We start from the raw sequence: 25851 nt of genomic DNA, 5'->3' as shown, positions 1-25851 counted from the left end.
AACAGTTGATGGGCCTGACCGACTTCTATATATACTATGGAAGTCAATGTGCCCCCCCCACAACTGTTTGGTTATCTGCTATATACTGTTATAAATATCTGATTAATTTACATTTACAAACTATCGTAATTTAATCCTACTTTTTTGGGCATATAAAAATCAGCATCTGCACCAAATTGCACATTTTTGCTTATTTTTGGCCTTCTTTGGTGTTTTCTTCTTCTTGAGAATGAGCTCCATATTCTATACGAGGCATAAAAGACTGATATGTCAAATATAATACTCAACAAAAACATTCCCTTACTGTATAAAAGTATGACTATGACTATAATACTGAATTTAGTCTGAACCCTTATCCTCTCCTCCTGTACCTGTAACAAATCCTTCCCTCATAGGTCAGAATGACCCGAAGCCCTAAAGTTACTTATAAAATTATAAAAATGCTGCTGCTTTTTTTGTCCAGAAATCTTATTTCATTTAATTCTTATAATTCTTTTCTATTTTTTAATGCAAATTTTTTATTTTATTTTTTTTATCTCTAAATAACTAGATTTTATCAATAATTGTAATGTTTATATTGAATTGTATAACATTCCTCACATTCTTTCACTGAAATAATTATTATATAAATTCATAAATAATAATTCAACAAAATAACTCTCCATTACATGCAAAAACTTGTTAAAACAGCTCAAAAAGTCTCACATTGGGTGAACCTCTTGTGGAAAAAAAAGAATATAAAATTATATTTCATGACTCCTGCCACTAGATTGCCTTATAGCTTTATATGGAGCAAATGAACTGTTCCCCTGGGTCCTAAAGTCAGTTCTTCAGGTCTTTTCTTCAGTATGCCGTCAGATATATATTTAGACATTATAAAAAAAAAAATTTGGTAAAGTTTTAGCATTTTTTGTTTCAATTTTGAGTATTTTTTGGATTTATATTTATACTGAAGTGTCAGATTTTGTAATAATTCAAGTTAGTAAGGTGGACAGCAGTAATGTGGACAGTAAGAATGTATTACTATTTATATTACAACCACATAAAATCCTAAAATCCAGTCAAAAATTACAAGTTCAAGTGCGACAAATCTCCCAAGGTCTTGGACCACTCTGATGAACACTCAATTTTTTCTAAATTAAAAGAAAATGAATGTCGGGTCAAAATGACCCGAGGAGAGGAAGTAATGAAGCTGACAATTCTGGCAATGTCCAGATAGCTTACCAGCTCTGTGAAGGCATGTGGCATCATAGGCTGATGTTTTTTTCTTTCTTTCTCTGCAGGAAAAGTGGTAACTCCTCCTCAAGCCTAGGCGACATGGTATCAGGAGGTTGGAGATCCACGCCGCCATCTGCAGGTGAGAGTGAGTATGACGGCCTGGGCGCCATGGTGCTTTGCAGGGGATGTGTGTGACTGGGAATGCTGCCCCAAATGAGCAAAATATCAGTAGGGCTGGAGATCAGTGAGTTTATTTATCTTTCCTTGCTTTTGTTCTTATTCTTTCCTCCTCTTCTTAACGCAAGACACATTCTGTCACAGGTTAAGCTTCTACTGTCAAATACATTAGGATAACAACTGTAAAAGTTCAGAGTATGGTAAAAATATAAATCATTCTTATTCTACAATCTTCTGAATGCTGATTCTGATGTGTTCTCTCATTTCCAAAAGCCAAACAGAAGCTAAAGCAGGTAGGTGTGCTGATGTGGCTTTGTGTTAGATATCTTATGATAAGCTCTCCTTGCGATTGGTCAGACAGGTTGTAATATATTTGAGCAAATGATTTAATGAGATACTTATAGGAAGCCCCCTTTTGGTATCGCTGCCAAAAAAACACACACCAAATGGCCAAAAATACACTACACTACTCTTCAAAAATGCTGTTTTATGCTCACCAAAGCTGTATTTATTTGATCAAAAACACAGTAATATTGTGAAATATTATTACAAAAACCTGCTTCAAAAAAAAAAAAGAAAAAGAATTGATCAATTTAATGTATCCTTGCTGAATAAAAATATTAATGTCTTATCTTATACTGACTCCAAAATTTTGCATGGTAAATGAACTAAATAGAATTAAGTAACACTTTATTTTACAGTGTCCTTGTTACACAGTACATTTACTGTAGTAATAACCCTAAACCAAACCCCAATCCTAACCCTATAATACAGTGCTATGCATAAGTTTAGACACCCATGCTAAAGTTGACTAAAAAGAGGAATAAAAAATCATCTTTTGGAAATTGAACTTAATGCCTTAATTAAAAAAAATAGGAAAAATCCAACCTTTAAGGACACCAATTTTCTTTGTGAATGAATAATGTATCGTAAATTAATAAATGTTCTTCCTTAAAATACAGGGTGCATAAGTCTGGACACCCCTATGTTAAATTCCCATAGAGGCAGGCAGATTTTTATTTTTAAAGGCCAGTTACTTCATGGATCCAGGATACTATGCATCCTGATAAAGTTCCCTTGGCCTTTGGAATTAAAATAGCCCCACATCATCACATAGCCTTCACCATACCTAGAGATTGGCATGGTTTTATTTCAGTTAGCCTAATAGCTGGTTTGATTTGCATTGAGAGATGATCTTATGGAAAGTACCCCATGCCAATCTCTAGGTATGGTGAAGGCTATGTGATGATGTGCGGCTATTTTAATTCCAAAGGCCAAGGGAACTTTATCAGGATGCATAGTATCCTGGATCCATGAAGTAACTGGCCTTTAAAAATAAAAATCTGCCTGCCTCTATGGGAATTTAACATAGGGGTGTCCAGACTTATGCACCCTGTATTTTAAGGATTATTCATTCACAAAGAAAATTGGTGTCCTTAAAGGTTGGATTTTTCCTCATTTTTTTAATTAAGGCATTAAGTTCAATTTCCAAAAGATGATTTTTTATTCCTCTTTTTAGTCAACTTTAGCATGGGTGTCTAAACTTATGCATAGCACTGTAAGTATGTGCATAATGCATAATTACATTGTAACACAGAATTATTTCGATGACAGTACTAGATATTGTAAATAGTAGGAAGTATCTTGACAACGTTTCATGCATCTCAGGAAAATATATATGCATGAGTATGTACCAAGATTGTTACCAGTCTGTGCTGACACATTACGGATACTGCTTTAAATCCGGTTTGTTCTGGTTGTGCTTGATGCTGTGGTTCTGTGTGACGGTGCCGTTCTTGTCTTTCTCATTTAGACTGAACTCATTCCTCCATATGATGTGGTGCCGTCCATGAGGCCTGTGGTTCTGGTTGGGCCTTCACTGAAGGGCTATGAGGTGAGTGCTAGACTTCATACAACCCTCTGAATTTGTTTTGAAATTTGTTGTCTCATGTGTCGTGTCTGTCGACAGGTGACAGATATGATGCAGAAAGCTCTGTTTGACTTTCTCAAACATCGCTTTGATGGACGGTGAGCTCTAAAAGACATCTTGGCACATTTCTCGATTGTATATGTATTAGATATACACTACCGGTAAAAACTTTGGAATAATTAAGATTTTAAATGTTTTTTTTTTTTTTTTTTTTTTTTTTTTAAGAAGTCTCTTCTGCTCACCAAGGCTGCATTTATTTGATCAAAAAGAAATATACAGTAAAAACAGTAACATTGTGAAATATTATTACAAATTAAAATTATTTTATTTTTTATTTTAATATGTTTTAAAATGTAATTTATTCCAGTGATCAAAGCTGAATTTTCAGCATCATTACTCCAGTCTTTAGTGTCACATGATCCTTCAGAAATCATTCCAATATGATGATTTGACAATTTCTTATCAATTATTAGTGGTACTCAATTATTGATAATGGTTCTTATTATTATCAGTTTGGAAAACTGTTTTTGCTGCTTAATATTTTTGTGGAATAATATTTTTCAGGATTCTTCAATGAATAGAAAGTTCAAAACAGATATAGAAATAGAAATGTTTTGTTACGTAAATGTCTTTTGATCAGTCTATGCAAAAAAGACTTTTGAATGGTAGTGTATCACAGGTTTTACAAAAATATTAACTGTTTTCAATGTTGATAATAATAAGAAATGTTTCTTAAGGAATATTTCACAATATTTTTACTAATCAAATAAATGTAACTTTGACACTTCTTTCATAAACATTAAAAAAATCTTAATTCAGTGTATGTGTATGCATAATCGTCGTTTACTCACACTTATGTACTTATAATGAAAATTAATGGTGACAGCGTCTGTCAAGCTCCAAAAAGGCCAAAAAATATTCCTAAAAGTAGTCCATACAACTCATGTGATTATATTTCATGTCTTCTAAAGCCATACGCTTTGTACGAGGAACAGACCCAAATTTAAGTAATATAAAATAGACCTGGCACATCATAATCAATTACCATGGTGGAGACATGATTTTCAGTGACCTGCAATCTTTCTTTCACATCATTAAGTCACTAATGGATTGTTATGCTGACAGGATTTCTATAACCCGGGTAACCGCTGACCTTTCTTTAGCCAAGAGATCGGTTCTCAACAAGAGACCTATCATGGAGAGGTCTAACACACGGACCAGTTTGGGTGAGAACATCAGCTCACTAAAGACTTGCTATACTGTACACCCTTCAGAGCTCAACAATAAGATAACATCAGTTGCCTATTTTTTTGACCACAATTAGTTTACAGTATCTAGCTGGTTAACAAGGTCTTGTCAAAATTGTAAGAATAGGTATTAAAAATGTTCAAAAATAAAAACCAGCAGACAAAATCTATATTTTTGAGCATTTTCTCCTTCTGTTTTCTCGGGCTTCATGTTTTGTGGGTGCTGTTTGTCTGTTTGTGCACCCAGCGGAGGTACAGAGTGAGATCGAGAGAATATTTGAGTTGGCCAAAACCCTTCAACTGGTGATTCTGGATGCGGACACCATTAACCATCCAACACAGCTAGCTAAAACCTCGCTAGCTCCCATTATAGTCTACGTCAAGGTCACCTCTCCAAAGGTAGGTCTCATGATCACGGGTGCACTAGTTCAAAGGATTGCTGAAAATATTCTCAAAAATATCTTCAGCTCTATTAACAGAAAGATAGATCATTTCTTTTTCTTTGATTCTTCCTCTCTTTTGGCAGGTCCTACAGCGGTTGATAAAGTCGAGGGGTAAATCACAGAGCAAACACCTCAATGTTCAGATGATGGCAGCAGATAAACTGGTTCAGTGTCCTCCTGTAAGTTCTTGAAGTTTAAACACACACACACACGTACCCATACACGTTTACAGAGCTGTTCAGAATACTGCAGATTCAACATGTGGAGTGTTGTCAAGATCCACTTCACAAATATAATTGGATAGTTTTATCTTTTAACAATATTTCCTTGAAAAGGTCTTAAAGAGCTAGACTGCCATATTGCAGTATGGGATGTGCCCTGGTACTTGATGTAAACTCATAAATGAGTAATGGATGTACAGCAGGGGTGTCCAATCCTGTGCTCCTTGAGGACCACTATCCACTCTAGTCCTAATTAAACACAGCTGAACCAGCTTATCAAGGTCTACAAGATCACTTGAAACTTCCTGGCAGGTTTGATGGAGCTAAACTCTGCAGGAGCAGGATTGGACACCCCTGATGGACAGCAACGCACATGTCTAGAATATAAATCCAAAAGGGTATAGAAAAAAAATGTTTTCCAAAAATTATTCTTATTTACTCTCCCTCATTTTATTCCTAATACATATGACTTTCTTTCTTGTGTGGAACATGGGAAGATATTTTGAGAAACTGTACTAGTTGCTCCTTTCCATGCAATTGCAGTGAATAGGGACTGGAGCTTTAAGGAAGACACTAAAACCCCATAAAAGTATGATTCACAAATCTTTTTACAATGATATTTGTCATGAATTGGTTGATCTGGTTCACAAAAACACAATTTTCAGTGGATAACAACATTTGCTGTATGTTTCTCACACAAAGCTATCGTTTGGTTTCAGAAAACTTGAAGTATAGCATATGCTGGACTTGTATGGTGCTTTTTGAAAGCTTGAAAGTACCCATTTATTGCAATTGCATTGAAAAGAGAAACTGGTACTTTTTGGAAATACACATGGGTGGGTAAATAATGACCGAATTATTATTTTTGGATTAACTATTCAAAATCTCTACCATCATTTAGCTGTTTTCCCTCTGTTTAAATAGACCTGATTACCAGTCAAACTCTGACAGCCCTAAACAAAGTGAAGTTAGATTTGTTTTCACTAAAACTGTCAGTGGCTGACTTAGGATTGCAAGCATGAGAACTGCAGGTTTTTAGAGCATTTCATTTAGTCTGTCTGACTACACATTGTGTTAATTGGAAATGAAGGTAATTTTGTGTCTCACATTGAACTGGTGTAATTTTAAATGTTTGTTCTTCATTCTCACTTGATTGACTGCTCTTCAACTTTTTAAGGAAGCCCCATACGTTGCTTAGTTCTAAACTGAACTTATTTAGACTGGCCTTGCTACAGTTCTAGTGATGCAAACGCTTGCTTTTCCAAACCACATTCTGACAAAAGTCATGTTGCATGTTGTTCCATAGAGCCATTATCCTACCTGTCGCTCAACGTCATCTCCCATCACCTGTCCACCATCATAAGATATTTTATATAATATCTTCTAATTTCATCCCCCGCATGTCATCTTCTCCTCCACCCTGTCTCCCCATCAGGAGATGTTTGATGTCATTTTGGATGAGAACCAGTTGGAGGACGCCTGTGAGCACCTCGCTGAATATCTGGAGGTTTACTGGCGTGCCACTCATCTGCCAGGCACCGCCCCTCTTAACCCCCTATTGGAGCAAAATCTGATGACCCCACCCTCGGCAATCTCCAGTCTTCAGGTGAGGCGTCTTTGTGTGGATAGGCCGAAACATTTAAAGAGTTTTAAATACAGTAGGAGAAATATATGTTAGCTCTCAAGTGCCTTTGGCTCTCAAGATAATCAAAGCAGCTTTAACAAGTGCAATGACGTATCTAAGGAAACTTAAATCCCAGACAGCAACATCGTGTTAGCCCAGATTCGGTCCACGTCTGGTACGTGTGGATTCCAATCGATCCAGTCGATCTGGGCCGACACTTTGTTGCTGTCTGGGATGGCACATTAAATTGTGACATTCACAATATGAGCAAAGTCATCGTCATAAATATTCAATATATCCTTCTATATTTAAAAATGCAGATGACTACATTCTTGAAAAGTTTTGTGTTTTGCAGTCACACATGCACTGGCCTAGTTAGACCAGAGTCCACCAGACTTAGTACAGTGTGTGTCCTCATCGATCAGCCTGGAAAGTAGTCCAGAGACTGTTCTAAACATAATCATTGAGAATATAAATGCCATATGTATCAGCTTCGAGAAATATATCTTATATTTGTGATGTGTGGATTCAGGTCTGCATCCACCTCATTCAATATCCTATGAAGTTAATTCAATTAAAATTATACAGCTGACCTCAAAAGTCAGGATGGTGCAGTTACACAGAAAATGGTTTTAGGTCACAGCTGATTTTCACTGGTGTATGGGACACAGTTTTAAAGGTAAAATGCTAAATAAAGGTTGGCACTAGAGTTTTGACTTTTCACTAGAACCCCTGTATATTCAAACTAGTGACAGAACTGTTGTGCTTTAATCATTTCATGCAAGCAATAATTGGTCAGTCCTACTTTGCATTTGACAAAACAGATCTGCAATCAATTATAATTGTCCTTTTTGACAACATAAGGTGGTCATAAAGTAAACGTTTGTCTGGTCTGTCTTTTCCTCCAATCCATATTTTCACTCTCTGTCCTGTAGTTGTCTTGGGTCCACAAATACTTGTAATACTGACATGTTGTAAGTCTCAATCTGTCTGTTTTGTGTCTCATTCATGCCTGACATCTTTGCAGTTCTCTGAAACACAGGAATTAATTGAATGAACGCTTACAAACCTGCGGTGAGTAGGTGAGACAGTCAATCTGCCTTCCCCACTCTGACTGTAAATCAAAACCCCACCCTGATACTCTTTACATCCTCCAATTCCTTTAAACCCTCCAAATGGAAATGGCCATCTGGTATCCCCATTGGAAAAACACTTAATTTGAAAATCATATATGCAAATATATGATTGTGTTATGCTGTTGTTGGTGAGACATGTAGCCCATTTATAGTTTTTATGTTTCAGTTGGGTAAAAGGTGGTAATACAAAAGCTTTATGTTTAAAATTATGCTGGCCTTAAAATGCCTTTAATGTTCAAAAAAACTCCAAAAGCACATTCAAATGTCCATTAAATCCACATTTAAATGTTCTTCTTAATATGTAATCAGTACATCTTATGGTGTAGGCAACATTTCTAAAGGTGTAGGCAGGTTTTCTAAAGGTGTGTGCAGCATTTATAAACCTATAGCACATCTATCCCTTATTTTTAATGTAAGAGCGGGGACGCCCATTCGTATATTGAATGTGTCTGGATTCTGGTGTTACCTGCTTTCAGTTATTTTTAGCTGTACAAAACAGCTTGTTATGCTGCTTGATATTGCAAACTGGTATTTCTTACCATATAATTTTAACGTATTGTTGTAATTATAAACAGTTTTACAGTGTACTGCTTTGTTATTCTTCTAGTTATTTACCTATAGCGACTAATGAATCAGAAGTCTTGCACATTCTCAGAAAATAGCTTACTTCCCCGTTGCACAGTAAGGTGGATAATTAAAGAAGGCATTTTTAAAGCTATAAGCAGCTGAAGATGTAGGCACTGGGTCTTAAGGTGTGTTTAAGGCAGTGTATTCTAATGTTAGCAGCTTTTCTAAAGGTGTAGGTAGTGTTTGTAAAGGTATAGACAACATTTGTAAAATGTGTAGACGGCATTTGTAAAGGTGTGACTAAAGTATAGTCAGTAGAATGTCTAAAGTGGACTATCGAAATAAAGCTACAGAGAATGTTTGTAAAGGTGTAAGCAGGATTTCTGAAGGTGTAGGCAGTGTTTGTGAAGGTGTAGGCAGCATTTCTGAAGATGTAGGTAGTGGGTCCTAAGGTGTAGACATTTGTAAAACTGTAAGTAGTGTATCCTAAGATGAAGGCTACTTTTCTAAAGGTGTAGGCAGTGTTTGTAAAGATATAGACTGCGTTTGTAAGGGTGTAGGCGGCGTGTCTCTAGGTGTGGGCAACGTTTCTAAAGGTGTAGACAGCTTTTTCTAAAAATGCAGACAGCATTTGTAAAGTTGAAGGCAATGTTTCTAAAAGTGTGGACAGCATTTGTAAGGGTGTAGGTGGCACGCTTCAAGGTGTAGGCAACGTTTCTAAAGGTGTAGGCAGCTTTTCTAAAGGTTTAGGCAGTGTTTTTAAGTTGTAGACCGCATAAGTAAGGGTGTAGACAGCATGTCTCAGGTAGTCAATGTTTCTAAAGGTGTAGACAGTGTTTTAAAGATGTAGGCAGCATGTCTCAAGGTGTAGTCAACGTTTCTAAAGGTGTAGACAGCATTTGTAAGGGTATACGCAGCATGTCTCAAGGTGTGGGCAACGTTTCTTAAGGTGTAGACAGCTTTTTCTAAAACTGGAGACAGCATTTGTAAAGTTGAAGGCAATGTTTCTAAAAGTGTAGACAATGTTTTAAAGGTGTAGACAGCATTTGTAAGGGTGTAGGTGGCACGCTTCAAGGTGTAGGCAATGTTTCTAAAGTAGGCAGTGTTTTTTTAAGTTGTAGACCGCATTGGTAAGGGTGTAGACAGCATGTCTCAAGGTAGTCAACGTTTCTAAAGGTGTAGACAGTGTTTTAAAGGTGTAGGCAGCATTTTGTAAGGGTGTAGGCAGCATGTCTCAAGGTGTAGTCAACATTTCTAAAGGTGTAGACAGCATTTGTAAGGGTATAAGCAGCATGTCTCAAGGTGTGGGCAACGTTTCTAAAGGTGTAGACAGCTTTTTCTAAAACTGCAGACAGCATTTGCAAAGTTGAAGGCAATGTTTCTAAAAGTGTAGACAATGTTTTAAAGGTGTAGACAGCATCTGTAAGGGTGTAGGTGGCACGCTTCAAGGTGTAGGCAATGTTTCTAAAGGTGTAGGCAGTGTTTTTTTAAGTTGTAGACCGCATTGGTAAGGGTGTAGACAGCATGTCTCAAGGTAGTCAACGTTTCTAAAGGTGTAGACAGTGTTTTAAAGGTGTAGGCAGCATTTTGTAAGGGTGTAGGCAGCATGTCTCAAGGTGTAGTCAACATTTCTAAAGGTGTAGACAGCATTTGTAAGGGTATAAGCAGCATGTCTCAAGGTGTGGGCAACGTTTCTAAAGGTGTAGACAGCTTTTTCTAAAACTGCAGACAGCATTTGCAAAGTTGAAGGCAATGTTTCTAAAAGTGTAGACAATGTTTTAAAGGTGTAGACAGCATTTGTAAGGGTGTAGGTGGCACGCTTCAAGGTGTAGGCAATGTTTCTAAAGGTGTAGGCAGTGTTTTTTTAAGTTGTAGACCGCATTGGTAAGGGTGTAGACAGCATGTCTCAAGGTAGTCAACGTTTCTAAAGGTGTAGAACAGTGTTTTAAAGGTGTAGGCAGCATTTTGTAAGGGTGTAGGCAGCATGTCTCAAGGTGTGGGCAACGTTTCTAAAGCTGTAGAGAACGTTTGTAAAAGTGTAGGCTGCATTTCTGAAGGTGTAGGCAGTGTTTTTAAGTTGAAGACAGCATTTATAAGAGGTGGGTGATGCATTTCAATGGGTAGTCAACACTTCTTAAGGTGTAGGCACCGTTTCTAAAGGTGTAGGCAGCATTTGTAAAGGTGTAGGCAGCGTTTCTAAAGATGTAGGCAGCGTTTCTAAAGGTGTAGGCAGCATTTGTAAAGGTGTAGGCAGCTTTTCTAAAGATGTAGGCAGCTTTTGTAAAGGTGTAGGTAGCATTTCTGAAGGTGTAGGCAGCATTTGTAAAGGTGTAGGCAGCGTTTCTAAAGGTGTAGGCAGCATTTGTAAAGGTGTAGGCAGCGTTTCTAAAGGTGTAGGCAGCGTTTCTAAAGATGTAGGCAGCGTTTCTAAAGGTGTAGGCAGCATTTGTAAAGGTGTAGGCAGCTTTTCTAAAGATGTAGGCAGCTTTTGTAAAGGGGTAGGTAGCATTTCTGAAGGTGTAGGCAGCGTTTCTAAAGGTGTAGGCAGCATTTCTGAAGGTGTAGGCAGCATTTCTAAAGGTGTAGGCAGCATTTGTAAAAGTGTAGGGCAGTGTTCCTACGGATTGGAGGTTAGAACTGAACTGGATTAATTACAGGGAAGTAGCCACATGCTTTCTGGCACTTTCTAGAGGTCAATTTTTTCCCTTAAACTTTTTCTGTCAAATGATGTAAACTCCCATATGGCAGTGCAAACTTTCCATTTGACAAGGCCTACTTTTTCTATGATTTCTATTGTGTTATGCACCTACCCCTCTAAACTTTTGGCTTAATTTGCTTTGATCGGAGCGAGCTGCACACAGTCATCTCAGACTGTTCTGTTTTTGCACCTTGCTGATTGATATTAACACCGTAGGCCCTCCATAAGATGAGTTCACAAAGCAGATACAGCTGCCTGTTTTCCTGCGTTATAAAGAAACACACTGATTTTATGACTTTGTAAAACAGGCTGTATCTGAGCACACAGACTGATGCTTTGTGAATGTGACAACCCTTCTAACTTCCCTTTGAATGCAACCTCCTTGTTTCTAAAACTAACCTGAATCTTTTTTGCTCCAGAGGAAAATGCGTAGCAATCTATAATGCACAGCAGTTTGATCTCAGCAACCAAAGAGGCTTTGTTCAGACTCAAAACAATTCAGCCTGAACAGCAAAAACACATCTGACAATCCCGATCCAAACTACAATCACAGATGATGACAGTTTGGACTGTTAGTCCTAAAGTCTGGATTTAAAAAGCAAGTCCAATTTGTGTGCAGTGTGAACAAAGCCATAGTAACCAGTCACTTTATGTCATCGGTGAGACTTCTCCCCACCTCACTGCACATTACATGTTTTAATATTTGTGTTTTTTGTATGTGTATACCAATCTCCTAAACAAGTCATTTTTCTTTGGAGTGAAACAGAAAGAGGAAACGTGACCTCAGTATGGTTTAGAGTGGTCATCTCTCTCTTTCTGTCCCAGAACCAGCAGTTGTCGCCCGCCGGGGGTGGAGGGGGAGTGGAGGAGGAGGAGCAGGGGGAGCAGGACAGCCTCATGCCCTCCGACGAGGCCAGTGACTCTCGCTCCCTCCGCCGAGGCGGCTCTAGCTCCCTGCACCCCCCGGAGGACGAGGAAGAAGAGGAGGAGGAGGAGGAAGAAGAAGAGGAAGATGATTACGAACCCCAACGCCACTCTAACCCGTACCGGGACGTGTACCCGCCCAACCGTAACCAACCCGGTGGCATCAACAGTACTAACGGACACGAGTCACGGGACCGACTCCTGCAGCAGCGAGACTCGCAGGACGGACACAACCAACGAAACAACCGCCAGCGCGTGAGAGCCTGGCCGAGGGACAACTACTGACCGTCCACCTGCAGGAGTCTGGAAGAGAGGGTTGGGTCATGAATCGGGGTGATGGGGATTGGTGAGGAATTGGAAACGCACAATGTGTGTTGGTGGATGAAGCTGCCCATGATTGGCGAAAATATCCTGTTTTCTAAGCTTATGTGGTCGTTATTGTTTGAGGCATTGCACTACATTTGCTTTTTAAAGACAGGGCAGCTTTTCTCCTTTAAGATCAAATGCATGTTCTGATCAAAACAATATTTGAGCTTCCTCTGGAAACCCTTACCCCACCCGAGTCCAATATTACTTTATTATTTTGCGTATTATACACTCTCCCTTAACCCAATGAGCACAGAAAGCATTATGGGAAAAGGAAAAGCACTTTTATAGCATGGGATGTGAGTCACAATGAAAGATGTTGTAGCATTTTGTTGCATCTTACTTTAATGGCTTCTTCTTTTTTTTTTTTTGCTAGCGCGCTTGTAAATGTGAATATTACTCACTATTTTTTGGTTCATGCCCTTTATCATGGAGCCTGTATGCACTTGTCTTATCAATATCAGTTGTTTATTGGTACATTATTCAGGCAACTGACATTTCATGGTCACGTTCATAGATGTAGCACACATTGGCGCCTGTCACAAGCACCATGCAAATGTGGTATATGTAGGAAAGGGATTCAGGGTTACGCTCTGCTGTCGTAGAGTAAAAATATTATTGGGACTATAGTCTGGGTTTGCACATGAGGTGAAATTTAACTCCAGAATGAAGAGAAGCAGTCGATCTTCCTGCATTTCCGTACTGCCGCATAAAGAAAGAACCTAATTAGGTCAGTGTCATCGGTTTCTTTTTCTGGGAAATGAGAAGGACTGAAAAACTGGATTTATTTTATCACCCAACAGTGCCCATACTCTGGCTTTTTTTTATAGAAGTACCATAGATGAAGCTCACCAGTTTTGGTGTCCGTTTTGGGATAGTCATGTTGTTCCTCTGCGATTTGACAGTTGAAAAGTTCAGGTCTAGATTCATACATTTTACCATTTGACACATTTGCAAGTCATCAATTGGTTGACCTTATCAGAGACAGCATAAGGAAAAGAACAAATGACTGATGAGAAATCATAACACTCAAAATGGCGTCTCTCATTTAAAAGGGCCAATCAAATGCATCCTGATCTGTTTTGTCTAGAATATGCATGCACATTAGCTAGACTAACATAATTTATAAAGCTAAAGAAGCTAAATTTAAATTTTTGTATCAGTGTTTTTAACAATTGTTGAAAGGTTGGCAAAGCGATATCCTCATTTAAGTAGTTAAGAGTTGTACTAGCATTACCAAAATGGCTGCCGAGTGAACTGCCTCAGAAGGACTTTGTCTTTACCAAGAAGAACGCGGTCTTCCTCTGTCCTCTGTTTCTCGCCACTCTTTCCTCCTCGAGGCTCTGGGCATCTAAACGTCCATTTACCATGGCCAACTTAAAAACATAGTGTCGCATCTTGCTTTGACGACACATTGACTGCTAGCTAGTTTAATGACCTGATTGGTGATTACATTAGCATATACCAACCAGGTCGTGTTACGACCAAATCCAAGAAAGTTTCTCCCTTTTCTCATTATCATGACTCTAGACTCGGATGTTACCTGTAGCATCTTAGGCTAAGGTTTATCCAGTGTAGGACAATTCAAACTGGCCTTAATACTTACCTGTATATCTATACCACTGCATGTCTCAAATACAACTATTTAGGACTATTTGCACATTAGGGTTGAAACAGGACTTTTAGAAAACTTTAAGTATATAAGAGTAGAAAAATCTACTCCGTTTTTTTGTTTAATTTAAAATCTGCAACAGAATATTAGTAACGCATCTAAGAATAGCTAGCGTGTATATATCGAATGAAATTTCACCAGATCCTGAGTATAATTCTTTAGAACGTTACTTCACTTTGTTTTTATGGATCTGTATTGTTTTTAACAAATGTTGCGATGTTTACAAAGTCAGGATTGCTCTCACTCAGAGATTGTTGACGTGAGACGCATTGAAATATATGTAACGTCAGTTGTTGTACGGTTATGTAAAGTCACATAAAGTTGCAGTACACTCTTCATGTAGCGCTGTAGTTTTGTTTTGGGTCTTTTGCGAGAAAACTTACAATTAAAACATCTAAATTAATGTATTATACATTTTTTGTGATGGCCTCTAGATTTCGGTACATATCCAAACATCGCCATCCAGCAAGAGAAATCCTTATTTTTCTTCAGAACTAACCTTTCTGATTTAATGCATTGTTTATACGTATAGGATGCGTATTAAAGTATGATTTCACATAGACTCTTTCCAAACATGCACAGAGACTTGAGTGAATGTATAGTTGCATGCCTTAACACCTCTTGTCCTCAGCACTAATGCATTGTCCTCCAGGGGGATGGTGCTAAATTGACTGTCCCTCAATTGATTGTGTCGCATTGATTGTACTGGATCCGTACACTCCCACAATCCACTTTTAGAAACATCCTCCCTCATATAAGATTGTAAAGACTTGTCTTATCGACCAAAATTGATGCCTAATCTGAAGATTGAGTACATCATTCACAACCATAGTATGTTCATCATAGCTTAAACAGAGTTGTAGACCTGAAGTACACTGAAATCCAAAAAGGCGAAACAACGATTACTGGTGGCTACGACAATACACTGACACGGTGAATGCTAAGGCCTGAAACATACTTTACGCAAGTGCGTGAAAGCAAGTATTTCAAGCAAAATGTGTCAAGCTAAATTCCCTTCAAACTATTGTTGACGTGAAAGAAGACATTTTATGCTAATGCATGCTACAGTGCCCCTTGTGGCAATACTAAGAATGTAATGCAAATTAAGTAGCTATAAGCATTTGCGTTCACGTGCTATTTGCATGTATGTTTTAGGACTAAAAGAGTCTTTCCATGTCAGATTGAAGAAATCAATTTCCTGTTAACAACCCACGTCACACGTTGATCTCAGGTCATTAGAAGTCACTGTATCTCTTGCCTTTCTAACATAAGATCAAACTGACGTAGATTGTATGTCAAAGTCCTGGACATTGTGTTTACAGCACCAATCTTGAAGCAAGAGGGTCATGGGAAATGTACATGTTCTGGGGTGTGGAAGTCAGGGTAAAATTCCACTTTAACAAATGCCTTGACCAATCCTCTCTTTTAGTGTACTGCATCTTTATTTGCTATCAACATGTCTCACTTTAATCTATTGTTCTATATTTAAAAAACAAAGAAAATCAGAGCATGACTGAAAAAAAAATCTATGCAAGTGTTGCATGAGATCTGATCGTTTCTTTCTGATATACTTTAGTATTGCATTGATTCTTGTTGTAAGTATTATTCTATTTAGTAAGACAACTCACCCTCTTTTATACTGACCACAGACAAGGGGCTTCTGCCGCAAAGTTCATTTTCTTTGAAAAGCTTCTTTTCAATCTCATGGGCTTCAATACCTCCACTGTTATTTTTGTATGTTGACGCTTAACCATAACACATATTTGGATTGATGTAATAAAGGAAAGTTCCAAGTTGAAGTTAAGCTGTACTGACAGAATCTGTGACATGTTGGTTATACCCTCAGTTTGTAAAAAATTTGACAAAAGTACATGTGCACACAGTAATAGACTTGCAATGGAAGTCTAAGAGGTGAGGCATTACACCCGAATAAAGGATAAACAGTTTCAAAAGTAAATCCACAAGACTTAAACATTATACATAAACTTTATACATGGACATTGCTTACTAACCTTGTCTATGTAAAGTTATATCTAATCTTTCAAACTTTTGCACTCCACTCCAGTAATAATTTTGGTAACACATAATCATAAGTTCAAAAAGTTGTTGTAAGAACTTATATGAGCACTTTTTAGCTTTTAAACCCTCCAGAATGCCATATAGACTTCTATTGTAAGTCTGTTACTGTACATGAGATTTTTATTTGAGAGACGAGTCCAACTTACTTTCTGTGCAGTGTCAATAGAACCTAATTAGTTTTTGACCTGGAATAATCCTTTACATAGCATTTGTCAGGACCAGTAGGATATGAATTCAGCTATTTTATTTAAGGCAAGAACTTGCATTGTTGTAGTTAGATTGATATTAAGACTGAGAAAAGACACAATGTGTATTATCCACAATGCACAATGTAAAAGAGCTTTGGTGGGACCTGTACTGTATAAGGTCTACTATTTTAGGTTTGCATGTCTTAATGTAAATGTACATGATACGTTGTTTTTTCCCTTATCTGTTATGGCATTGCATTGTTTTCTAGCGGACCAATACAGCAACCATATAAAACGCTGATTTTTTTTTTTCTTTCTGAGGTATTAAGAAGCACAATATTTACTATGGGTATAATTTGAGTCATTTGTCTTCGATTCTGTATGCAATACAAACATGGAAAGAAAACGCCTTAGAACATTAACACTTCCTCTTCTGTGTAAGTAGAGAAAAAGATATTGCACTATTTTTTTTCTTTTTTGATGTCTTTGTAATGCAATAAATGCACTAGGTAGAACAATAATTGCAGTGGACACATAATTGGTCCTCAGACGTGATGTAGGCACACACTCTCTTTCTCTCTCTCGCCCCTTCATCTTTCTGACAACATGACAAATAAATCCTGCCTGATGCTGTATATGCTTTCTATTTAAAGAAAATGCCACTAGTTATAATAAAAAACAAACAAAAAAAAACATTTTATGTACTTTTAACACTCCAGTTGTGTCTCAAATTGTTTGATCATTGCTCACATTTCATTGCAAGTGTTTTTTGCATCACTGTTGTTTTGTCTTACAAAGCTGTCAACCATATTCAACCACATCTTAATACACATTCTTGGTCTTATTTAGTGCCCATTATTCATATCATAATCTTTTAAAATATGTAATTTAGCCATCTTAATTGTAAATCCCTCCCCATCCAAATACCTTGATGAAAGAATGAAAGTGCATTCAGTAGTTCTTTAGCTAGCATTAACATTAGCATTGCTGTTCTTTGTGTGCCGTAAAGGATTAGTTCACCCCAAAATGAAAATTTCCTAATAATTTACTCACCCCAATGCCATCCAAGATATCCATGTCTTTCTTTCCTCAGTGGGAGAGAAATTATGTTTTTTGAGGAAAACATTTCTGGATTTTTCTTCTAACAATGGACTTCATTGGTTACCATCGTTTTTAAGTCCAAATCAATGCAGTTTCAAAAGTCTTTGAAGTGTTTAAACGGACTGTACGCGATCACAGCTGAAGAAGAGGTTGTTATCTAGCGAAACGATAGGTCGTTTGTCAATTGTTTTGTAATAATTTATAGACTTTTTACCTTCAAAGTTCGGATTGAGCTGATCAACAAACGGACAGGGAACTACGTCATCACGTTGAAAAGTCATGCCGGTGCCGGCAATACTATTTGAACTACTATTCATATTCATCAGAATGTTATTCATATACTATTCATATTCATATTGACTGAATACTATTACTATACACTCACCTAAAGGATTATTAGGAACACCTGTTCAATTTCTCATTAATGCAATTATCTAAACAACCAATCACATGGCAGTTGCTTCAATGCATTTAGGGGTGTGGTCCTGGTCAAGACAATCTCCTGAACTCCAAACTGAATGTCAGAATGGGAAAGAAAGGTGATTTAAGCAATTTTGAGCGTGGCATGGTTGTTGGTGCCAGACAGGCCGGTCTGAGTATTTCACAATCTGCTCAGTTACTGGGATTTTCACGCACAACCATTTCTAGGGTTTACAAAGAATGGTGTGAAAAGGGAAAAACATCCAGTATGCAGCAGTCCTGTGGGCGAAAATGCCTTGTTGATGCTAGAGGTCAGAGGAGAATGGGCCGACTGATTCAAGCTGATAGAAGAGCAACTTTGACTGAAATAACCACTCGTTACAACCGAGGTATGCAGCAAAGCATTTGTGAAGCCACAACACGCACAACCTTGAGGCGGATGGGCTACAACAGCAGAAGACCCCACCGGGTACCACTCATCTCCACTACAAATAGGAAAAAGAGGCTACAATTTGCACGAGCTCACCAAAATTGGACAGTTGAAGACTGGAAAAATGTTGCCTGGTCTGATGAATCTCGATTTCTGTTGAGACATTCAGATGGTAGAGTCAGAATTTGGCGTAAACAGAATGAGAACATGGATCCATCATGCCTTGTTACCACTGTGCAGGCTGGTGGTGGTGGTGTAATGGTGTGGGGGATGTTTTCTTGGCACACTTTAGGCCCCTTAGTGCCAATTGGGCATCGTTTAAATGCCACGGCCTACCTGAGCATTGTTTCTGACCATGTCCATCCCTTTATGACCACCATGTACCCATCCTCTGATGGCTACTTCCAGCAGGATAATGCACCATGTCACAAAGCTCGAATCATTTCAAATTGGTTTCTTGAACATGACAATGAGTTCACTGTACTAAAATGGCCCCCACAGTCACCAGATCTCAACCCAATAGAGCATCTTTGGGATGTGGTGGAACGGGAGCTTCGTGCCCTGGATGTGCATCCCACAAATCTCCATCAACTGCAAGATGCTATCCTATCAATATGGGCCAACATTTCTAAAGAATGCTTTCAGCACCTTGTTGAATCAATGCCACGTAGAATTAAGGCAGTTCTGAAGGCGAAAGGGGGTCAAACACAGTATTAGTATGGTGTTCCTAATAATCATTTAGGTGAGTGTATATATAAAATAGCAAACAATACTATTTGAACTCTCCTCCTACGTACGGTCGCATTGTAAACAGTGGGACGGTACTTCTGCCGGCGCCGGCGTGACCTTTCAACGTGATGACGTAGTTCCCTGTCCGTTTGTTGATCAGCTCAATCCGAACTATTGAAGGTAAAAAGTCTATAAATTATTTTAAAAAATTGACAAATGACCTATCGTTTTGCTAGATAACAACCTCTTCTTCAGCTGTGATCGCGTACAGCCCGTTTAAACACTTCAAAGACTTTTGAAACTGCATTGATTTGGACTTAAAAACGATGGTAACCAATGAAGTCCATTGTTAGAAGAAAAATCCAGAAATGTTTTCCTCAAAAAACATAATTTCTCTCCCACTGAGGATAGAAAGACATGGATATCTTAGATGGCATAAATTATTAGGAAATGATTCTTATTAGTAAATTATTAGGAAATTTTCATTTTGGGGTGAACTAATCCTTTAAGTACTGATACCACAATGTTGTTAGACGCTGCACTAACATCATCGTAGTTCTATGTAAATCACACTGATAAAAGTGAGTTTTAGAGAGCGGTTTACACATAATTAACTTTAAATATACCAAGACAATCATATTACTATGAATTAGAGAAAATGCAATGCGCAATAAGGCGGAATGAGTCCCGTCCGCCCTCGCAATCCTGGTTTCTCTAAGTGGTGGTCCATAGACCTGCGAAAATAATTTGCTATAAATTATTAAATTGTGCTGTATTATAAAAATTGCATATTTACATATGGGGATCATTTGCACCAATAAAACAAGCATATTGTGTTCATTACTCCCACCCACATTAACTTTAGGCCAATAGAAGCATTACGACAATCTGTGCTGAACCACTCACTTCACTCATAAAAAAAACATTCCTGCTGCTAACTGGTGAGCATGGAGAAATATTTGAATTCCACAAGTGAAGCTAAGCCCAAACTATCTAAATTGAGAAACTACAAGTGACAATTATATTTGTTTGGTTTTATTGAGAACAGCGACGGGAGACCAAAATGCTCCTTGTGTCTTTGGGTGCTAGCAGACCTAGCGATGAAGCCCACCAACTTAAAGCGCCATTTGATTACAAAGCACCCAGAATATAAGGGCAAAATAAAGGTTGATTTTTTTCTTTCTTCAAAAGAGCAAGGAATACATCCACCAGAAAACATAGATGGTGAACCTGTCCACAGCTTCAGAGAAAGCAGAAGGCTTCTTTTATGGATTGCTAAAAGTAAGAGAACACACACAATTCCACAAGAACTCATACTTACAGCGGCCGTTGAAATGTGTTATGCTTGGCGCACAGGCAGTTAATGAACTGAAATCTGTACCTCTGAAAGCCTATGATTCAATAGCTGTCATCATCGTACAGTCTACGTACGTCGCACCCAAGTTTATTAGATCCATGTCGTACAGGGTGATTTGTAATCTTATTATAGGATTGCCGAAATCGCACAGCATGTAGCAGGCTTGTAAGATGAGCTTTTCATAAAACCTGACTGTCTATGCAGTAGAAACTGATTTTCTTCTTTAAGTCTGTGTTATGTGGCTGGAGAATACAGAGAAAAGGAAGCCTGAAGTTCTCTAGACCTGTACCCTCAGCCCCAGCTGATCCGACCACATTTTCTCCGATTAATCTGTTCAGTCTGTTCCGGGACGACCCCAAAACCGCAGGAATAAGAGCACACACCACCATTCAATCAGTGTCTGGCCTCCATTGGGACTCTTGACTTTCTTACCTGCAAGGCATACCTGTTATGTTTTTTTGTGATACTTATCTGTCTCCAGCAATCTCCTAGTCCAGTGTTGTCCCTGTGTTCTCCTGCATCTCATCTGATCCTCTGTGTGTCCTCCTCCGTTTACTGGTGAAAGACATTCAGTCTATTATCATCATTGCAATCTGCCATTAAACTGTCTACTGTACATTTCTCATACTCGCCTGTTGACATTGTGTTGTGTTCAATAAATACCTACACTTGGGTTCACCATCATCTCTCTGAGTCCGGTAATACCTGACATGTTCAGTTGGACGAATCAACAGACATCACCAGTGTGGCTCAGTTCATTTTTTGGTTCACTATCCATGGGAATGGAAGATTTTCTGGGAGGACTTTCTGTTCTACAAGGAGATGCCTGGCAGAATAATGAGTGAGGAATATTTAGACTCCTGGATGCTTTCGTGACTGAAGCTATGGAAAATGCGTGGCTGTTTGTATGGATGGTGCGGCGGCAAGGACAGGCTGAGAAAAGTGGAGTTATTGCACAGATAAAGGTTGTCAACCCAAAGATTATGGTTACGCACTGTAAAAGCATGGAACCGGACCTTCACTCTGTTTCGAACTCTGCAGTTCATTTAGTGAAGTCAAAAGCAATGCAGTCACATGTTTGGACAGCTTTGTAAGGAGATTGGCGCTGGGCATGACACACTGCGATACCACACAGAAGTGTGATGGCTCTCTCACGGAAAGATTTGCAGCGTGTGTTTGAGCTACGCAGTGAGATGTCAGAATTCATGAGAATGTAGTTTTTTTTTCTGACCCGGAGTGTGAAGACAAAATGTCATATCTTACTGACATTGCTCAACAGTCTAAACCTTTCTATCCAAGAAGGCTATCCATCTATCCTGGAAGTCAGTAACAAAATCACTGCCTTAATGAAAGCAGAGCAATGTTCCCCCATCAGACTGAGATTATCCACACAAACAACCTGTCTGTGGCTATAGTGAGAGAGGTAGTTACCTCTCAGCTCACTACACTGAGCAAGCACTTCAGATCATACTTCCCAGATGTGAGCATGCCTGGGAATGTGTGCGGGATCCTTTTGCCCCAGCTGCAACAAGTGGCTTTACTGATAGGGCAGAAGAGGAGCTCATGGACTAATTCTGTAAAGGCCCGATTTCAAGCAGTCTTATGGCCCTCCCTCTCGCATTAGTATCCTGAACTCACAGTCAAGACCATGATAATATTGCTACCATTTCCTACTGTCATCATTCCCCATTATCATATGGCTGCAAGGAAGATTAAGGACAGGGCTCGTTTGAATGTGGAGAATGATTGTAGAGTCTGCCTGTCATTAGGAATAAACTAAATGTGTTGTGAGGGAGAGGCTCACCCATTTCATTAGTTTAGGTGGGCTCATCAATTGAGTTATTGTGAAACGTGAGATACAAAAGTAATTTAGCCAAATGCAAATGATAGAATTCTGAATAGGCTTAGTAACCATGATGTGTTCTGTAAGTGTCATGATTTGTTGTTTGTTCTACTATTGTTATGAATAGGGAGCATTTGCAAAGTGTCACTTGCATTGGAAAGTCAGCAGTAGTCCACTGCCTTCCTGTGGTCAAATACCTACAGCTCTTATGTTCAACACTGTTCAGATTATTACAGAGAAAGTTTAAAAACTGAGAAAGCAGAGCAATGATGAGAATGTTATAACTCTCCCAGTTCCTGGGCCACAGCCCTGCAAAGTTTAGGCCTTGTCCACACGGACACGGGTACTTTTTTTTACGCGGTTCGGCGGTTCGTCCACACGGAAACGCAGTATCAGGTCACTGACACCGAACATTTTTGACAACCCCTGCCAGGGTGAGGATTTTCAGAAACGCCGGTTGCAGTGTTGTCGTGTAGACAGTAAAACCGGGGTTTTTGCTACTGATTGGCCAACGTGGCTTTACGATTAGGGTTATATCGCCGCCTGCTGGTGTGGCATGCTCTTGACAGCGCTTGATAGCGTGTTTTTGCGTTTTCATGTAGGCGGAGATTTCTTTTAAACCGAGCATGTGTGGACGGGATTTTTTTTTTAACCGCAGGAGGAAAAACTCCGGTTATAAAAATACCCGTGTCCGTGTGGACTAGGCCTTAGATTCAACCTTAATTAAACACACCTGATCCAGCTAATCAAGTCTTTCTGGCTTATTTTGAAAACTACAGATATGTTGGAGCAGGGTTAGAACTAAACTCCTCCAGGAGTTTGACACCCGTCTTAATGCATTAACAGATGTTAAAGGTACACTATGTAACTTTTTTGATAAAATTAACAAAAATGAAATGAGTCAAAACATCAAGCCTTCTTCCAAAACGTGTTTTTGTCTTACTGTCATTCACTATGGTACACATATTATAAGTGTTTATATTTTAGACCGGGTGCCGGGCGGGATAGTTTTTGTGGGAAATTGCAGACATATGTCACTCGCCGGCCTGTGCTTGTCTTGTCATATCCTTAAGTAGAAAAAGGTTTACCCGGCTACTTTGATGCATGTATGGTATGAGAGTGGCATAGGTTCGTTGGTACAACGAGCAAGGAAATGTCTCCTGAATTTTGACGGTTCTCTTTCAAACACCTTTGGCTGTGACAGATCCTGGAGGCACCAATAACACCACGTCTGTCAGTTGACAGACCAATCACGACAGTGATGCGGGAGTCCTGTCTCCCTAATATATACCGCTGCCGGTGATTTCTCCCCCATGATCACATTGGAAGCTATCCTATCAGCAGGGCCTGTTTTTGGAAATAGTTGTTTAACTGTAATTAGACGAGCCGTCAAGGTGCCTCACCAACACAGCTGTTTTGTTAGCGGGTCTATTCACTGTCACAGTGATTTATTTGCTTGGGATATACGAAGAGAATTAACACGTCACCGCAGATTCTCTTCTATGGTTCTTCTTCCTAAGCGATCAGTGTGGTGAGCTTAGGTGTTATCTCTATTATAGCGACCGCTAGTTCTGCAAGTGGCAAAGCAAAAGCAGAAACTTTCCGTCTCCGGCAAGGATTCTCATCCTGACTCGGGGTGAGACACGCTCAGGCAGCACCGGATAACCCGAGCGCTGTCCTCACTGTTCTCTCTTCCCGTCAAAGGTGCTAGAGAGAAGAGTGCGAGTTGTGACCGCTAATAAGAGGCTTTTCTCTGCCTGTGGAGGAGATTAAACAGCATCCCCTTTTCAGAACCATAACAGAGGAAAGAGAGGAGGACGATGACAATGACAAAGCTATCGCTCGTCTATTGAAGGAGGAAGGAGAGGTGGGTGATGATGAGATCCTCCCGCCGAATCCCGCAAAGCGCCCCCCCCCCCTCCCCAGCCCAGGCGGAGCTCGATCTACTCGAAATGTGCCAGAGGGCAGTGGCAAAACTCTCCATTGACTGGCCGTTGCAGCAGATGGGCCAGGGAACCAGAGCCAGAGAGATCTTTTTGACGGCAAGAGACTGTTTCAAGTGCCCCAGGCATTAAACAGCTAATTTCAGCTATCCCTGTGTGTATTCCAGAAATTGAAAGTTTCAGGGATAAGCCCTTTTCCCACAGGGTTACTGTAATAGGGTTAGGGATGTCAAATCCCCCTCCAGTTGAGCTGTCAGTGACACATAATCTCAACCCCTAACCGCAGGGCAGCCTTTTCTTCTGCCTCAGCTTCACCGCCAGGACGCACTGGGCGCTTAGCAGCCTCGGTTTTTCAGAAGATCAATCATTCTTCTGCCCTGGCAGTGAGGGCTCTTAATGCCACCTCTCTCCTCACTGCTTATCAGGCGGAGCTTATGGAGGAGATGGGGAGGCAAATGGATGCTGCACCAAACAGCATTTGGACACCAAACCCAGCGCTCTTGGAAGAGATCTTCTGCGGATCTGCATCTTGAAAGCTCAGATTGAGCCCAAAGCCCTTTTTGGGGCAACAGCAGTGTGATTTGAGGAAACAGGAGGGCGAGGCTTTCCAAACTTGCCTCCCTCACAAGTTCATTGCTGGGCTCCTCAACCAGCACACCCTGGTTTTGAAGTCCCCCAGAGGAGTGGTCAGTCAGCTAAGAGGAAAGCCTTCCTTCACAGGGGCTGTGACTTGACACCGGCTGGCAAACCCTCAGGAAGGGAAAAAACGGCAGACAATTTAATCTGTCCTTCTTTTCAGGATGAAGGTATGGGTAACAGTACTGGCAGAGTATCTGTTGCTGTCCTCCCTCGAAGAGAGTAGTCAGATTCTCCTTCTCCTGCCAAGAGAAGGCATTGGACATTGGAATTAATCAAAGATATCTTATGACCAGTTCAAGTGTGGAGTTGGCACCAGTCCCCCCAATGCCCCACAGAGAAATTCTCCCCCCTCCACCCACGGGGTTACATGGAGGGCAGAGGGCAGATTTCAAAAGGACATTTGGTGTGAAAATAATAAACTCATACCCTGTGTATCCAGGCAGTGGCCCAAGGGCACAGCAATGTGAGAAGAGGTCTCCATTCAATTCTGGATTTGCGGAATCTCAAGACAAGACACCTCAAGAAGTAGATTGAAAATGCTCATGCTCAATATCATTTAAATCGTCCCAAAAGACTGGTTTACGTCACATATGTTCCCTTTTTATTCAGGGAATAGTTGGTATAGTGGGCATTTTCCTGGTTTCAGAAATAAAGAAAGAGTGGTTCTTAAGGTGATGCGTGATCAGTGTACCTGGAACGAACATATTTGGAAAGAGGCTCATATGGACTGAGGAAGGAGTTAAGATGGAAGATGTTGGCTTGTGAAATCTATTAAAAAAAGTAAAGTTACTTTTTTATGGCAATGTAACTTAAGTAACTGGATGTTAGATTATCATTACTGATTTCAATTAATCTGTTATCAAGCCAGAAAAATATATTCAAAAACTTCAAACAACACA

The 25851-nt window shown here is 39.5% G+C and overlaps 1 protein-coding gene across 5 annotated transcripts in view; it reads left to right on the top strand.

Annotated features, from left to right (window-relative positions):
• Positions 1-16082, top strand: part of cacnb3a (calcium channel, voltage-dependent, beta 3a) — a 42973-nt gene extending 26891 nt beyond the window's left edge. The window contains exons 6-15 of one of the 5 annotated variants that reach the window (XM_084428155.1): positions 1284-1363; positions 1669-1688; positions 3209-3289; positions 3365-3423; positions 4451-4551; positions 4820-4971; positions 5099-5194; positions 6672-6842; positions 7888-7934; positions 12087-16082. In XM_084428155.1, coding sequence (XP_084284281.1) covers positions 1284-1363; positions 1669-1688; positions 3209-3289; positions 3365-3423; positions 4451-4551; positions 4820-4971; positions 5099-5194; positions 6672-6842; positions 7888-7917 — 790 coding nt within the window. In that variant the 3' untranslated portion in view covers positions 7918-7934; positions 12087-16082. Of the gene's footprint in view, positions 1-1283; positions 1364-1668; positions 1689-3208; positions 3290-3364; positions 3424-4450; positions 4552-4819; positions 4972-5098; positions 5195-6671; positions 6843-7887; positions 7943-12086 lie in introns of all 5 variants that reach the window. The other 4 variants (XM_084428157.1, XM_084428156.1, XM_084428153.1 and 1 more) reach the window with 4 other exon arrangements.
• The last annotated feature ends 9769 nt before the right edge of the window (positions 16083-25851 follow it).

The sequence above is a fragment of the Rutilus rutilus genome, assembly GCF_951802725.1.
Source record: "Rutilus rutilus genome assembly, chromosome: 13".
In the NCBI taxonomy this organism is placed as follows: domain Eukaryota; kingdom Metazoa; phylum Chordata; class Actinopteri; order Cypriniformes; family Leuciscidae; genus Rutilus; species Rutilus rutilus.
This window is presented reverse-complemented; position numbering and strand designations above follow the sequence as displayed.